Source organism: Petaurus breviceps, unplaced genomic scaffold, assembly GCF_028583685.1.
Source record: "Petaurus breviceps papuanus isolate PSGF00001 unplaced genomic scaffold, PetGlider_PUasm1.0 183, whole genome shotgun sequence".
Taxonomy (NCBI): Eukaryota; Metazoa; Chordata; class Mammalia; order Diprotodontia; family Petauridae; genus Petaurus; species Petaurus breviceps.
Genome location: NW_027185791.1, coordinates 17,164,408 through 17,180,218, shown reverse-complemented (window position 1 = coordinate 17,180,218; position 15,811 = coordinate 17,164,408). Strand labels below are relative to the sequence as shown.

The following is a 15,811-nucleotide window of genomic DNA, read 5'->3' as shown; positions in this document are numbered from 1 at the left end:
AGCTTCTTGAAAGAGGAATAGTTTTTGCTCTTTCTTTGCATTCCCCAGTATTTATCATGCCATCGAATGCAGAGTAAGCTATGATTTAATAAGTGCTTGTTGATTGAGGGTCAGAGGTTTAACAGGTTGCAATTAGGAATTGTCAGAACGTCAGAAATAGAATTCAGTCACGGCCCCTTCTAACTCCCATGTCCAGATGCATTTTTTTTCTCGATCACACCAAAATACCTGAGAGATAAGTACTGTAATCGCCAAGAAGGCTGTGTCACCCCCCTGCAGAGGTAGTTACTCATGGAACTTTACATAGAGGTCAGAGAAACCATTTTCTCTTAACTAATTCCAAGTCCTGACTCTCTCATTTAGTACTTTAGTGGCTAATGTACTAATGTACTGTCGTGAAGTGTCCTTGAGTTTCAATTTCTTTTTCTTTAAAATAAGGACCATTAATCTTAATAGGATTCTTGTGAGGATCAAATTAATTAATATGTGTAAAACCCTCTGAAAACTGCCAGGTGCTTTAAAAATAACTATTGTAGATGGTGATGGTGCCTGAGACAGCCTTAAGGAATATATGGTGGTGAGGCAGTTAGACCTTTTAGCATGTTCCAATGGGAAAGGACTTTTTGACCTTTTAGACAGTTCAGAATTTTGTTTGGTTTTAAAAAGATGTCATCTTGAAGAGAGGGGGCATATGAGACCAATCCTGTCATAGAGGGGTTTTTGTTCATCTTAGACCATGTTTAAATTCACTTGGGTCATTTTCTTTTAACTGTACTTTGCACATTGTTAGCTTCTCTAATACCACTCTTCCTTTCCAATATCTCGACTCAAGCTTTGTGAGAAAAGTTATAAATTTAGACTGATTTTACTATACAAATGTGCATCTCCAGTGTCTGCCATAAACCTTTCTTGCCAAAGGAATGCTGATTCAAAGAAATATGAAAGTACTCATGCTTTATTTGGAAGCACAAATTTGAGCTAAATATATGGAAAATTCTATACTGGCATGCTAAATAAATTTTTTTTGGTCGGGGGGGGCGGGGCAACTTCTAAGCTAAGTTTGGTGCTAGGCATGAATCAGTAAAGTCAAGTAAGTGTCCAGGAAGTAAGATCAGAAATGTAAGTGAGGCCTGACAGATAGCCAACTTCAGAGTTTAGTGACCTGTATTCAAGCCTTTTCTCAGATGCCTGCGAGTCATTTAGCCTCAGCCAGAGTCCCCAGCAATTCTCTAAAGCTCTATTGCAGAACATTTGCACCCTTCTTTGTTTAATGATGTTTCCTTACCTGGAGTTCCCCATACTAATGAAATCACAGACCTGACCCAAATAATGGCTGTAAGTGGTTTCTAGTTAAGTCTTTTTAAACCATTTCATGAAAAAGCATTTCCTCTCTCAGTGAATTTAAATATACATTTTGCTTGAAAAACCCAGATATTGAAAGTTTTTAGGATAATTCTTTTGCATGACGGCTTTGAAGATCCCTCCCTGAAAGATTTCCTGATCCACTCTGGGGGCTGAAGCGAGGAGACCCTCTAGTGTTGTGGATGTAGATGTAGGTGTGACTTCTCTTGCACTAGTTTATATATGGGAAGGCGTCAGTTAACAGTGAAGGATTTCCAATATTGTCACGTTCTGTAAACTGTTTTAGCACAGTTCCATATCGTAAGTAACAGTAGAAATGCAATTGGAAGGTGAAGGCTCTCTGTCAAGTGCACGTTTATTGTCATTGTTGAATGTAGTAGGACCCTATTCTTCTATGGATTTCTCTGCAACTTAAATAACCTTGTTGCAGCTACTTCATCTGTTACAGCACCGAAGACAACAGAAGCCTCTCCCTCTCTCCCGACTCTGGGCTCTCTGCCAGGCACAGCTTCTGGTCCTACGCTTCTGCCTTCAGCAGCCCCACACACAGCCACTTTGCCTTCCTTGCCCCAGTCCAGTGACTTGTCCAGTGGCTCCCTCGCTCAGCTAAGCAGGTATAGTGTGATCTATGGGCCTGGAGGGGAAAAAAGAAAAAGAAAATATTGGGTTAAAAGCTGATGGAAAGTTATGTAGACATTTGGTTCTAATAAGGAAATAATGATTTTATCTGATGTTTGATGAATCATTTGAGTGAGGTTCTGCCTGGCTTGTACCCTTAGCAGAAAAAAAAAGCAGGTTCAACAAAATGAACTGCCTGATTTCCTTAGCCATTTTTTTATTTAGATTCCCTCTGAAGAAAGGCTTGTACTTGAAAAAGTGCCCCCTTGCATTTTGGTGTATGACGGGGGGCCTAACCCCTCTTTCGCCACAAGAATGTCTTATGTTCATGCTGCTTTGATTCCTACCAGCCAAGTGGTATCTAAACTGCCATCGTGCCCAGCCTCACTTTTACTTTATATGTTCATACAAGCTTAGGTTTAGGAAGGGACTGACATTGAAATGAAAATGAAAAGGCAGCGGTGCCTACTTCCAGGCCCTTTTCTGACTTGACTCTGACGATCACTTTTCAGACTTAATCTTTTTTATCAGCAGGGTTATAATGAAGTAGATTTTGAGAGATGAAATGCTTGAAAAACCATGTCTCCTTCATACACTTATCCTTCTGTATCAGAGATCCTTTTCATCAGTTAAGCAGAAGAGTTTGGTTTGAATCCTAGAACGTATGATTAATTACCTAGCATGTGAGCATGGTCTGTTTGGTTGACTATTTGAACCTGTTCCTTTAATTACAACTATAATGAAATATTTCTTGCCCTTCACAAATACTAGTGGCTAGAGAGTCTTAATTTCTATTTCTTGAAAAGATACTCTGACTTTTTTTCTTAGCTATTTTGTAGAAGAAATGGAGACAAGCAGTATGTGTGATGGACTCTTTAACCTAAAAGATAGCCTAGGGCGACAGGAGCCAGAGTTTTTCTTGCTAACTCCTGCCAGCACCAGCACCTAGCAATCTAGGGCCCCAAAGTTTGGTGAGGGCCTGTCACCTGGCTAGATGGGGAGCAGAGAGGCAGATGGCACTAACATAGCTTTAAAATTGTGCCCCAAAAACATCCCCTTCCCTAAGCACTCATTATCACATAATGCCTGGTCTTGGTGGAAGTAGTCACTCACTTTTGTTTTGTAGTTCACTGTCAAGTCACCAGAACAACCTTTCCTCTGCATCATCAGCACTGTCATCAAGTACGTCACACACAGTAAGTCTCCTTTTTTCCGCCTAGGAGTTGAGTGCTGAAGGTAATTTGTAATTTTTTGACATAGAATTTCTGTAAGGTTCTCAGATATGAATAAGTTTGACCAAATCACATCAGTTAACCTCTCAAACTCTGAATTTAAAGCAAAACAAAACAAAAAGATGAGATTTGTTCTCTCCAAAAGATCTCATTATTAGTAGGTCTTCTAAATTTAAAAAAAAATTGTTAAGTTGTGAGATTAATCTTCTATAAACCTCAGTATTATTATACAATAAAGAAAAAGAAAGTTATGCGTGAAGTTATAATTCTTTTAAGCAGTTTGTATTTTCACAGTATATTAAATTTATTATTGTAAAACGAGTCTTGTTTGTGTCCCTTCTGGACTCTTTTCTGCTGTGTGTGAGATGCTTTTTTTGTCAGCTCTCACTGCCCACTCACTCGACCTCCTTCCAGTTTCCTTTTCTGTTTGTAAATAGAAACACTCTTTTATATGAAATAAACAGTCACATAAAATGAATCAACACATTAGCCATGTCTGAACAATGTGTGTTTCATTCTTCGTCTCTGTTCTCCGTCGCCTCCCTACCTAGAGGCTGTTGCAAAGTTTCAGACATACACACATGCAGATATATATGTATTGTCCAGCAGTTCCTCCCCACCCCCTCTAGATTTTGGGAAGCTTGCGGGGGGGGGGGGGGTTGTTAAAAAAACATCAAAATTGGCTTTTTTTTTTCTTGCCACTTAAGTGAGATGTGTTACCCCCAAAGGATGTTGTAAATCGTGTATCGTGTGTCTGCATGAATGCATGAATGATCAGCGTGACTGAATCATTAGACTCTGGATGCATTTGGAATTCATCTTGAGATCATAGTGAAAATATGCTCTTGTAATTTCTGCCTCCGCCGGGCCATCCTGAGTCCCGTTTCCTCGGTTTTGTTTTGTCAGCACGCCAGTGCTGAGAGCGCAGCCTCTCTTCAGCCCTCCACCGCCTTCCCAGCTGCCTCAGCCTCTGCCACCAGCACCAGCTCTTCAGTCGTCAGCATGGCCAGCAGCATGAACACTACAAACAGCCTTGGTCTGAGCGTCACCAGCGTCTCTGTGCCGAGTGCGAGCGCCCGGGCAGGTACAGATGCACGTTCTGCTGCCTCTCCCTGTTGCAGGCCTCTCGTAGGGCCGCGACACCGCTCTTCTGCAAATGCTGACAGGCTTGAGGTTGGAATTCCTGGGACTCTTTTTACTTCAGACACGTCTGGGGAACCTTCAGATTTCTTTTAAAAGGGAGTGGAAACTGCCAAAGTTAAGTCTTTGAGGTGCAAGAAAGTGTCAGTTTTGACAGATTGTGGCAGGTTTTTCCTATGTAGTTTTTACGTTCTGTTGCCAGAATCCCAGTGGCCACAACATATTCTGTGATGAAAGGCAACTAGTAAACTTCATGCCTTGCTGTGGCCTAGGAAAATGCTGCCTGTTCTTGGCTCCTGTGGGGGTGTAAGGGATTTCACTGGTAGGCCGGTTTCTCCCAGAGTACAGCATTGAACTTAACACACCCAAACTGTTGCTGAGCTGCCCTGCTGAATCCACAATCCAGACATTGTGCAGCCTCAGTTTCTATTCAACTTCTTTGTATAAACATATAAATTTTGCCTTTTTCAAATCTGTTAACCTATGTGAATGATATTTATTCTCTTAGGACAGAGATTCTTAACCTAGGGTCTATGAACTTGCTTTTTAAATACTTCAGTAACTGGATTTCAATATAATTGGTTTCCTTTCTCATCTTTTATGCATTTAAAAGCATTATTCTGAGAAGGGATTCATAAACTTCACCATACTGTCAAAGAGAACCATTTCACAAAAGAAGGTTAAAATCCCGTCTTCAAGAATGTACTTAAATGTTCTCAGATTATGGGTGGCAGAATGCAAAAAAAAACCCAATAATGCCTTTAAAGCAGTTGGGGTTTTGTTTTGTTTTTTTCATTGTTTGATTTTCATGCAGACTCACCACTCTTTACTCACATTCTCATTATCTCCCTCTCCCTTTCTCTCTCCCCCCTCTCTCTCCCTCTCCCCCTCTTTCTCTCTCTCTTCCTCTCCCTCTCTCCTTCCCCCTCCCTCTCTTTCTCTCCCTCTCTCTCTCCCTCTCCCTCTCTCTCTCCTTCCCTTTCCGTCTCCCTCTGTCCCTCTCCCTCTCTTTCTCTCCCTCTCTCCTTCCCCTTCCCTCTCTTTCTCTCTCCCTCTCCCCCTCCCTCTCTTTCTCTCTCTCCCTCTTCCTCCCTTTCCCTCTCTCTCTCTCTCTCCCCCTCCCTCCCTCTCTCTCCCTCTCCCTCCCTTTCCCTCTCTCTCTCCTTCCCTTTCTCTCTCTCTCTCTCCCTCTCCCTCTCCCTCTCTCCCTCTCCCTCTCCCTCCCTTTCCCTCTCTCTCTCCCCTTCCCTTTCCCTCTCTCACTCTCACTCTCTCTCTCACACACACACACGGAATTCAGTCACATCTCACCTAGCAGTGTCTTCACTTTTGCTCCCTGGGGTCTCCAGCATTCACCTGTCAGGACATAGTGAGCCAGTTGCCACGTGTAGGCAGTCAGCCTTTGAATTGTCTCTCAGTGTGTGCTGTCCCACTCCCAGTCAGACGTACATGGGATCCAAGCTTTTGTGTAGAGTTAGTGTCATGGGACCTACTTGACTGAGGTTCTGACTTGCCATGAAATGAGGACTTACCAGCGACGGACCAGTAGGGTCCTGTCGATAACAGTTTTCATCACTGCTTTACATGGTTTGGTGGTTTGTTTTTTTTGTTGTTGTTTTTGCTTCTACAGGCAAAGCTCCCCCCAATCTACCCCAAGGTGTCCCACCCCTTCTACATAACCAGTACATTGTGGGTCCTGGAGGACTCCTGCCTGCCTACCCAGTAAGCACTCTCCTTGTACCTTGTCTCCTGATTTGGTCAGTTTTGGGGGTGGTGTTCCACGCCTCCTGTCTGCTTCCTGGAATTGTAAGGTGCACTTAATGTACGATCTTCCTCCTGTGCCCCTTGTTAGTGCTGTGTATCAGTGGTTATTAGGCAGGGCGTGATGGGCAGGTCTTTCTTGCCCAGAGCTGTGTGTGTGTGATGTGCCCTGCCCCCAGAAGCACAGCCTTGGCTCATCGCAGGAGCCTCCTGTGAGGCTCAGCAGTGCCTGGACCCTGGAGCACGTTCACTCTCGTGGTCCAGTTTCTGCATAGGAGCAGCCGGGAGCTTCCTGCTGGAGGCAGAGCAGTGATTTGAATAGCACAGCTGGGCTTTGCGCCCAGCGCGCCCAGACTCTGCCCTGGAGATAGTGTCTCCCAAAGCTCAGCTTTGCCCAGAGACAGCCCGCCCACCCGCAGCTACTGCTTTACTCTGGCTTGTTAGAGGGCAAAGATGCAGCTCAGTAAGAGTCCTGGCGCTTCCGATTCCTAACCTAGAAATCCAGGCTTCCCGTGACTGTAGGAGCTGAGCCAGGTGATCTCAACCCCAGCACAGAGCTGGCTCCTCCCTTTTCCCTGGCTTCCACCGAGGCGCAGGCTCTCTGTTAAAGCCAGTGGGTGAGTTGGTTGTTGTACAGCCCTTGGGTTTTCCTCGTTCCCCTCTGGGTGCTGGCACACCGTTGCTTTGGTGCCTTGCCAACAGGTTTGGGGTTCAGAATGGGGGGGCCCACGGCTTTGGGGATGGCAGAGTGTGATGATGGGCTTGTTGCTTGTCTTTGTCTTCAAGCAGATTTATGGTTATGACGATCTCCAGATGCTCCAATCAAGGCTGCCGATGGTAAGTAGGAAACTGTTGGGCAGATTGTGGCACAGCACTTAGCCTCCTGAACATGACAGGCGAGGTTAAACATGGAGGGCCGGACTCATCAGCGGTCAGCCGGCCCCACGATGGGCCGGGCGGGCTCAGGCCAGGGTAGGCCCCTGACGCATTGCTGGCACTGCCCCTCTTCACTGTAGCTGCCATTTTCCTCTTTTTTGCTTTTTTTTCTCTCTTCCTTCACCCATAAGTGCTTTTTCTTAGCCATATTTTCCTTTCCCCTCTGTCCTTTCGCCTGCTCAGGGTCTCCACAGGCATGGCTTAGATTTACTTTAGTAATTTCCAGCTGAAAAAAAAATTGCTGCCCATTGATGGAGGGAATTCTTAAGATTACGAGGAAGAGGAAGGATCCTTTTACGTTACTTCCCTTTTGCTTTTTCATGGGATTGAGATAAAAAAAAATTCAGTTCCCAGTCCTGATCTCCTTCCTGCCTCGTCTTTTCATCTGCAGCTAGTGAGCATAAAATGCTTTGGGGAGAGGGTTCAGAGGAAGCTGGCCCTAGAAATCTGCCTCTGTCTTGGGGATCCTGAGGAGGATGGGGGAGGAACTCACCCCAAATTTGAGGGAGGAAAACGGAAGGAGATTAGTGTTGCATCAACTTCAATGATGTTTTTAATTAAATAGCTCTTTAAGGCCTGTGAGGAAATCACAAGTCTGAAGCACCCAGCTCCCCCATCCCCTAATGTGCCTGACATGTGATTAAGTCTGGGGGGGGGGCAAAACAATGAAAATCAATATTAGTTTCCCAGGAACAGAAAATTTAACAGGATTTATGTTCTGTTCCCACCCATCCCAATTTAGCTTCTTTCTGTCCTTTCTTTTCAGCTTCAATCCTTCCCCCTTTAAACTATCCCCCCCACCCTCCATTCTTTTCTTTAAAAGCTATGGAATGATGTCTACTTCACTTCCATTAACAGACTCTTTTTACTTGGGGCATTTGAATTTATCTCTGATTAACTTTTCCTACTTGAATACCCATTCAGAGGCAGTCCCATGTGTTAGAAAGGTCATTTTCCTTATCTATAGAACTTTGAAACAGTCTTTGTTTCTAAATAGAGGTTGGCCTCTTAGTCTTTTTAGTTCTGCTAGCTACTAAGAACACAAAACACTTGCTTTTTCCCTGTTGGTAACTGAATGTAAAGATGTCAGTGCTCCTGACCAACAGTGTCACAGATAAGACTTCCTTTTATAGTCACCATTCTAGATGCTACTAGATGCATCCTAGATGTGTTCCTAGGACCCAGAAAGGTCGGGCAGATCTGGCTCCTTTCCTGCAGGCAAGAATGCCTGGGGGATTTCAATTTCTCAGCCATTGAGATGGAGAAGAGCTGGCTCTAGGCCTGTGGTTCCTTTAGCCTTTTCTTCACTAGACTGAAAATCCATAGTAGTTTTTCTCTCGTTAATTCTCATTTTCTGAATCTTTTTATCTTCTGAACCTTTGAAATTTTTTAAAGCAATGCCAGTTAACTCTTAAATCAGTCATTCTGAATTCTGAGGATTTTACTATATAGACTTGACAGAATGTAGTCACGATGGATTAAAAAGTAGTTTTACAAACTCTGCCTCCTAAAGTGAGATACTTTATTTCCCCATTTAAGTTCTTACAGTTTTTCTTCCTTAATCAAAAACTGTTGGTGTTGATTCCCACTGAAAAGACCTCATTTCTACACTAGCAAATCCTATGGAAGAACATTAATTGTAATTCTTGCCCTGTAAGAAATGCTATGTCTTCTGGAAGTATTTTTTCCGCCTGAGAACCATGCATAGCATAAGCTCATCACGTAGTCGTATCTGTAGGATCCCCTGACTAGGGAATCCTTATTTCCCTCTCCCCCTAAGCCTGAGAGTTGTTTTTGCTGAAGACTGTGAAGTGTGAGGACAGATTTCTCAAGTTAACACCTTTGGAAATGGCTGAGCTTTTGAAGACTTTCTGAGGACTGGAATTGCAAGCTGTGCTTGGTGGTTAATGCCTGCAAAGGAAACCGTCCAGCCCAGTGTATGGGAGATCCTGTGTAGGAGCTGCTTCTGAGGAAGGTTATAATCATGGTAGATTTGGGTAAAAAGGAACAATAGTAACTAATGAGAAAACTCAAAGCTGGGATTTATTTTAAAACGACCCATTTTCCATTTATCGTTTTTTAGCCTTTAAGGATTTTCCCCATTCTTTCGTTTTTGTTTGGTCTTTTAATCTGTGGGCCTTTGAAGCCTGCTTTTTTTCAGAGATCAGACTATATGTGGCAGAGGAACTGGGCAGTTTTTTTATAGAGAGCATGTTCTCTCAGTAGTATTTAGGGAAAGTTCTGAAGATGCAGGTAACTGACTCCTCTTCTCAGCAGACCTGGAGAGCCAGGGTGCTGGCTAGGCCTCTGCTTAGTGTTGGCCATGCCTTCCTGAGGAGTTTTCAGGCTCGAACTCTTCTGTCCTCAGCCTTGGGCTAGTCTGAGTGTGGGAGGCAGCGCCCTGGGGAGGCCCCAGCCTGAATGGTGCATGCCAGGTCTTGGGACCCTCCCTGCAATGACACGCTTCTGAACCCCTAGTCAGTCATGCCTGCTTCATGCTAGGAGAGGAGGAGGAGGAAGGCAGCATTTCCCCAAGTTACTTTTTTTTCTTTCTAGACACAGCCAAGTAAAAGTAGATGAGAGCAGTGATTTGTGTGCACTAGCCAGTGGGGTGGGAGCCATCCTCCAACAAGCCAATGGTAAGAGAGGCAGCCTGGCGTAGTGAGAGGAGCACTGACCCAGGAGTCACAAGACCCAGGTTCAAGTCCTGGCTTTGCTGTTTCCTAGCAAGTCTCTCAACTTCTGAGCCTCAGTTTCCTCATCTGTAAAATGGCGATGATACTTGCTCTACCTACCTCACAGGGTTGTTGTGAGGAAAGCTCTGTGTGAGCCACAAAGTGCTGTATGAATGTGAGTTCCGTTAACTATTTATTATGCTGTGGCAGGTCGTTTCTGCCTGGGTTAATTTTCCCAATACTGGGCAGGCCGTTCCTGCCCAGGTGCCCTCTGTGACCACGTTCCCAGGAACATGATTCCCTCCATAACTACTTGCTTGTCATTCAGTTTGCGTTGTCCTCATTTGTAGCTGATCGTTAATATGTTTTAAATCTTATGTTGAAGTCTTCTAGCCAAAAGTGTCTTCAATTAGGTCAAAATGCCTCCCCACCCAACCCCAAGAGCACATAGTGGCTTCATTGCTGCTGGCCCCAGAGAGGGCAGATGGGCGGGCGGGCGGGCAGGTGGGAGGGAGGGGTGTCGCCAGGCCTTGTATAGTAGGAAGGCTGGACCGGGCAGCAGTAACGGGACTGAAGAGGACATCTCTTGTATCCCAGCCCCCCAGGGGGAGGGGGAAGGGGGGGAGGGAGGAACTTGCTGAACTGGCCGACTCCGCTGCCGCTGCCACTGCCCATACATAGAATCACTGCCTTCTCCACCTTCCTCCTTCTGTGCTCTGCAGGTCTCAGTCCAGTTGCCTCAGCCCCAGGGTGGTGGGTGTGTGGCTGATTGTAGACAAACACCAAAGTCTTAGCAAGCTCTCACTGGGGGGAGTCTGCCCTCCCAGCCCAACCCTCACATGCCTCCCCCCTGATTTTTGGCTGTCCCCTTTTTAACCCTTTAGGCACCTCCTCTACTGATGACTCCTTTTCAGGTTTGTACTGTTCAATCAACTTTTCTAGCTGCTATTCTGAGTCTTTGATTTAGGAAAGAGTAGCATTTTTTAGGCCTTGTAGCATTTGCAGCCAACCAGTTAAGGTACGAAACAGGAGTGTGTGGGATTGGGTTACCTAGGCGTCCTGGCCAGGTCCCATCTGACTCTGACCATGCCTGGGCTGTCTGTCTGTCCTTCCCCTCCAAATCCCTCACCCCTGCCCCAACCCTGCCCCAGATGTGTTGGAATCGCTGTGCGTTCTGGTGCTGCCGTGTGCCTTTGCCTGCTGGGGGTTTGTGCTGTCCTGTGGTGGTTTGGGGTTGATCAAGTTGTTTGGGGGTGTCTCTTCCAGGATTATTATGGAATTACATTCCCTGCTCCTGCGACCCTCACCGGCAGAGATGGGAGCCTTGCTAATAACCCATACTCAGGTTTGTGCCTTTTCGGGGAAGATGTACCTAGGTTGGATTCCTCTCTCCCGTCCCTGCTCCAGGGCCAACTTGAAGCTTGTGGTACCGACCCAAAAACTTAGGGTTTGGGTGAACTAGAATCCACTTTGCCCATCTTTTCTTTGTAGGTAACATTGTGACTGTCCACAAAGCAGTTGGATCTAAGACCTTTCCTTGTCTGTCTTGTGAAGGGGACCTTCCCTAATAACTTTTGCTTTCAGCTACAGTATAATAAAAAGAGCGCTGGATTTTCTGGGTTTGGATCCCTGTGTGACTTTGGGTAACTCACTTTACCAGTCTAGGCCCTAGGCTTCCCCTGTAGAAGTGTTTGGGCTAGATGACCATAGCCTCAAAAGGTGTGTTTGCAAGAGGGCCAAGCCTTTCTGCTGTCCAAGTCGGAGAGGAGGAAGGTTGACAGCTGCAGTGACCTCCAGTTTCCCCTGTACTCCATCCCCTATGGTGTATTCTTCCATTTGGCCAGTGACAGCGTCCTTCTGTGTCCTCTCTTACTGTCTTGAGAGGGAAGGGAGTGGTCAGAATGGGGCCAGCACTGAGCTAGGTAGGAGACCTGGATCCTGTCTTCATGCCCTTGGATGTCCCTCCATCTCCTGCTCAGCTGGGACTGCTTCCTACAGGGTAGAAGAGGTCAGCCCTTGGACCTGCTGCCTTCCCCCTGCAGGTGATGTAGCTAAGTTTGGCCGTGGAGATTCTGCATCCCCTGCTCCCACCACCACTCTGGCTCAGCCCCAGCAGAACCAATCTCAGACCCACCACACAGCTCAACAGCCCTTTCTCAACCCCACGCTGCCTCCTGGCTACAGCTACACCGGCCTGCCCTACTACGCTGGTGTGCCCAGCGCCTTCCAGTATGGGCCAACCATGTTTGTGAGTATGTGGGTGCACGTTTGGGGCCACACGAAGGGCTGTGCCAGAAGCAACGGTTAGTCGTCTTGAGGAAAGTTTCTGCTCCCTCCTCACACTAATTGTTCAAAAATGGAGTTGGATTCCTTTGGAGGATCTTCCTTCATTGAACTAGGTGACACAAGGTTCATTCTAATTCTTGATTCTGAGTGGCTGAGCTGCTTTCGCTCTCTGCTTCCCCCGGCAGCCATTCTTAACCAGAGAATGCCATTCAAGAAACCGCCTGGCACACCTTGGTTGGGGGTTTTTCCCCCAGAGCTTTATCACCTTAGTGGAGGGAGAATTTGATCTGTTTCTCTGGGGTCTGTCTTGAATCCTTGCTCTTTATGGGTTGCTTCACATGTTGCCATTTTCAGCGGCTAGAATGTCGCTTCGGCTGTCCCAAACACCCACTAGGAAACTCATTCCTTACCCCTTGTGGAAACAGTTACTTTAATCTGTGCAGACATCTTAGTCTCCCAGGTTGGCCCCATCCTAGAAAAAGCCTTGTCCCCCGATGTATTGTGGCCCGCCCGTATCGGCGGAGGACGTCGCTGCCTTGGGGACCAGAAGGGCAGTTCCGAGGGTTTCCTGAGAGGGGATAACCACATAAGGGTCATGTTGGAAGGCATGGAGGAAGGAAGCTGCAGGTGTTGCCGCTTCTCTGTCCTTGCCCCAGAACTGTGTCTCCCTGCCCCTTTAGGTCCCTCCTGCTTCAGCTAAACAGCACGGAGTGAATCTGAACACGGCCACTGCCCCCTTTCAGCAGGCCAGTGGTTACGGCCAGCACAGCTACGGAGCCGGTGAGGGGGGGGGGGGCGAGAGAGGACCTGGGGCTGGGGCTTCCTCTCAGGCCTACTGTGCTCAGCGTTGTTGATGCCCACAGGTTACGATGACTTGACCCAGGGGACAGCAGCCGGAGATTACAGCAAAGGAGCCTATAGTAGCTCATCACCAGCACAAAGCAAATCTGCTGGTTCCGGGCCTGGAAAAGGTAGTGAGTGTCCTGGCCTTAAACCCCCTTCTTCCTACCTCCCCCAAGTGCAGTGTAGAGCAGGACCCCGCATTCTGCTGGCAGTTCCTAAAGCTTTGTGGGGGGTGGGGTTCGTTTTTATTTGCTAAACTCACTCGGGTCATCGTTAATATCAGGAGCATCCATAGCCCTGGCTGTGCTTCCAGCACCATCTTTTTGCCCCTTTCTCTGGCACTGCAGCAGGAAGTACTGCCCTGGGGAGACCTCTCCTGGGTCTCTCTGGGGGAACAGCTGCTGTTTATTTCGCAGGGGTGTCAGTGACTTCGAGTAATACAGGTGTGCCTGACATAGCTGGTTCCGTGTACAACAAGACTCAGGTGAGTTGCAGGAAGGAGGGGGAAACTGAACTTTATGCCTAGGTGTCCCCTCTCGCCCTAGCCCCCGTTCCCTACACTGTCCTTTTGTGCTCAAGAAGCCTGGTACATCCCTGGAAAACACAGGTGCCCCGTGGCGTGCAGGGCAGGCTTAGCCCTCCTGCTACAGTGAAGTTTACTCACCTTTCCTGATTCAGTTTCCTCAAAGGCAGAATGGGCTAGGTGATCTCCAGAGCCTCCTTCCATTTAGGTGAGGAAGGACCAGCCTGAAGAGGCCAGGCAGTGGAGTGTGGTGTAGTGGGGAACACTGAGCTTCCCAGCCCTTCAGCTTACTAGGTGTATGCCCTACCCCCTGCCTATCCACATTGCAGACATTTGACAAACAGGGATTCCACGCGGGCACCCCACCACCATTCAGCCTGCCCTCAGCCCTGGGTTCCACAGGCCCACTGACCCCTGGTGCCGCCCCGGGTTATGCCCCGGCCCCGTTCCTGCATATCCTACCTGCCCACCAGCAGCCCCATTCCCAGATGCTCCATCACCACCTCCAGCAGGATGGGCAGGTGAGTCAATCCTTAGATCCCCAAAGAACTCTTCCTCTCTCACCTTCCTCCCATATAATCTCCCTCCCTTCCCAGGATCCACAAAGGTGGTCAATTACTGAGGGGGGGTGGGGCTGGGAGGCATCGGTTGGGCTGGGGATCAGAAGAACTCTGGGACTTTTCAGCCTCTCGCCCCTGGGGCAGGTGACTGCTGAGGCCCTGACCATGTGGGGCCGTCACTTTTCAGGGTGGCTCTGGCCAGCGTAGCCAACCCAGTACCCTGCAGCCAAAGTCTCAGGCCACCAAGCCCACCTATGGCAGTTCTCCATACTGGACAAACTGAACCCCCCTGGGGGGAGGGGGAAGACACTGGACCTGAGGAGAAGAAACACACAGAGACCCGTTCTTGGAGGCCCGGCGCTTTATTAGCAGAATGCTTATGGACAAGCTGTGACTGTCTCAGCCAAGAGTCCGGCGGGGGCGGGGGGCTGCTCTCTGCCTGCCCCTGACTCACTGTTGTATGTAATGTATTTATGTATGTATTTGTAAATGTCATAGAAGCCTACATACTGGTGGTGTCCACAGCCTGCAGCCGTGTGTGCTCTCCCCTCCCCGTGCCTCTCCTTTGGCCCCAGCTCTGGGCTCCCACTCTGTCCCACTTGCTGTGGGAGGAGGGAGGAAGGGGCGGGGCCCTCAGCCAACGCAGTTCTGGTTTGGAAGAACCTGGTACACATGAAGAATCAAGGTGTTTTTGGTTTTTTTTCCTGTCTCTCCCCTCTCCGAACCCCCTTCCATGCCATGGAGGTTTCGTTCCCTATGTTGGTTTTTGCTGTTACTTTTCTGTTTTTAAACCACCATTCTGTCATTCATCCCATCCTCCATCTCTTCCCCCAGCCTGTCGGTGTTCTCTGGCCAGATGACAGCACCCTCCCTAAGGTGAAATCGGACATAGGCCTTGTGTCTGTAGGGGAGGCCCCACCCTCCAAGAACTTAAAAAAAAACAAAACCATCAGGGCCTCAGCCTATAATAGTTTCTGAAACTGTCTCTGTCCCCACTCCTATATCTGGCCCATACCCACAGAGTAGGGCCAAATACTCCCCCACCCTCCCAAAAGAAAAGCCCCCTCCAGCCCCAGAGGAACACAGGCTCTGTTCCTACTGTCCTGCACCAATTGGGTGACTGTTTCAGAAGTTTCATTTCTTTTTAGCCCAAACTCCACATAATAAAGTTCTGAGAGTACAAATGTCTTCTGGATGTCATCATTTGACTGGGTCACATGACATAGAACTGAAGGAAAACAGGCTTCTATATCCCCTAAATTCTCTGAATGAGAGAATTTAAGAGCAGCTTCTTCTCTGACTGAGTCTGGTATTCCCACTCCCACATCAGTTTGTATCCCAGGGTTGGATGAGCTGAAAATGCCCCATTTCAATTCCATTGAAAGAGGAGGAAACTTCAGCAGATAGAGCCACTTTATCCAAAACAATCTGGGACATCAAATGGGTTCCACTCCACTTAGCTCCTCTTCTCAGCCTGTGTTTGCCTTGCCTCGAGGTAAGCAAAGAAGACTGTCTTAGAGTAAAGGGCCCATAAGAAGGGGGAAAAGTTTGAAGAATTATGAAATACCACCAGAAGAAAGGGGATTCCTAGCAAGGAATTGATGTTCAGGAAAAATACACTCTACTTTTGTGGAATATAAAGCGGATGAAGCCAGAATGCAAAAGAGGTGTTGGGTCTGTCCCTCGTCACCCCACACACAGCCCACACCCTCCCCATTACAAAAATTTGGCAGCACAGCTTAGGAAAGATGGTAGAGGTGAGGCATGAAGATACTGGGGTAGAAAAGAAAGTGGTTCACAGAATATAGGACTATTTGTGTGGAGATAGTGCAAATGCTTCAGGTAACTACAAAAATGGAAACTTGAGCTTAAATG

At 47.4% G+C, this 15,811-nt stretch overlaps 1 protein-coding gene across 16 annotated transcripts in view; it reads left to right on the top strand.

Annotated features, from left to right (window-relative positions):
* The window catches only part of UBAP2 (ubiquitin associated protein 2), a 193,308-nt gene extending 178,188 nt beyond the window's left edge, over positions 1–15,120 (top strand). For 8 of the 16 annotated variants that reach the window (XM_069087965.1, XM_069087964.1, XM_069087963.1 and 5 more), the window contains 13 exons: positions 1,793–1,976; positions 3,107–3,176; positions 4,119–4,296; positions 5,983–6,074; positions 6,900–6,950; positions 10,609–10,638; positions 10,991–11,069; positions 11,767–11,972; positions 12,691–12,790; positions 12,874–12,981; positions 13,270–13,337; positions 13,706–13,897; positions 14,124–15,120. In XM_069087965.1, the coding sequence (XP_068944066.1) occupies positions 1,793–1,976; positions 3,107–3,176; positions 4,119–4,296; positions 5,983–6,074; positions 6,900–6,950; positions 10,609–10,638; positions 10,991–11,069; positions 11,767–11,972; positions 12,691–12,790; positions 12,874–12,981; positions 13,270–13,337; positions 13,706–13,897; positions 14,124–14,219 (1,454 nt within the window). In that variant the 3' untranslated portion in view covers positions 14,220–15,120. The remainder of the gene's footprint in view (positions 1–1,792; positions 1,977–3,106; positions 3,177–4,118; positions 4,297–5,982; positions 6,075–6,899; positions 6,951–10,608; positions 10,639–10,990; positions 11,070–11,766; positions 11,973–12,690; positions 12,791–12,873; positions 12,982–13,269; positions 13,338–13,705; positions 13,898–14,123) is intronic. The other 8 variants (XM_069087968.1, XM_069087960.1, XM_069087969.1 and 5 more) reach the window with 6 other exon arrangements.
* The last annotated feature ends 691 nt before the right edge of the window (positions 15,121–15,811 follow it).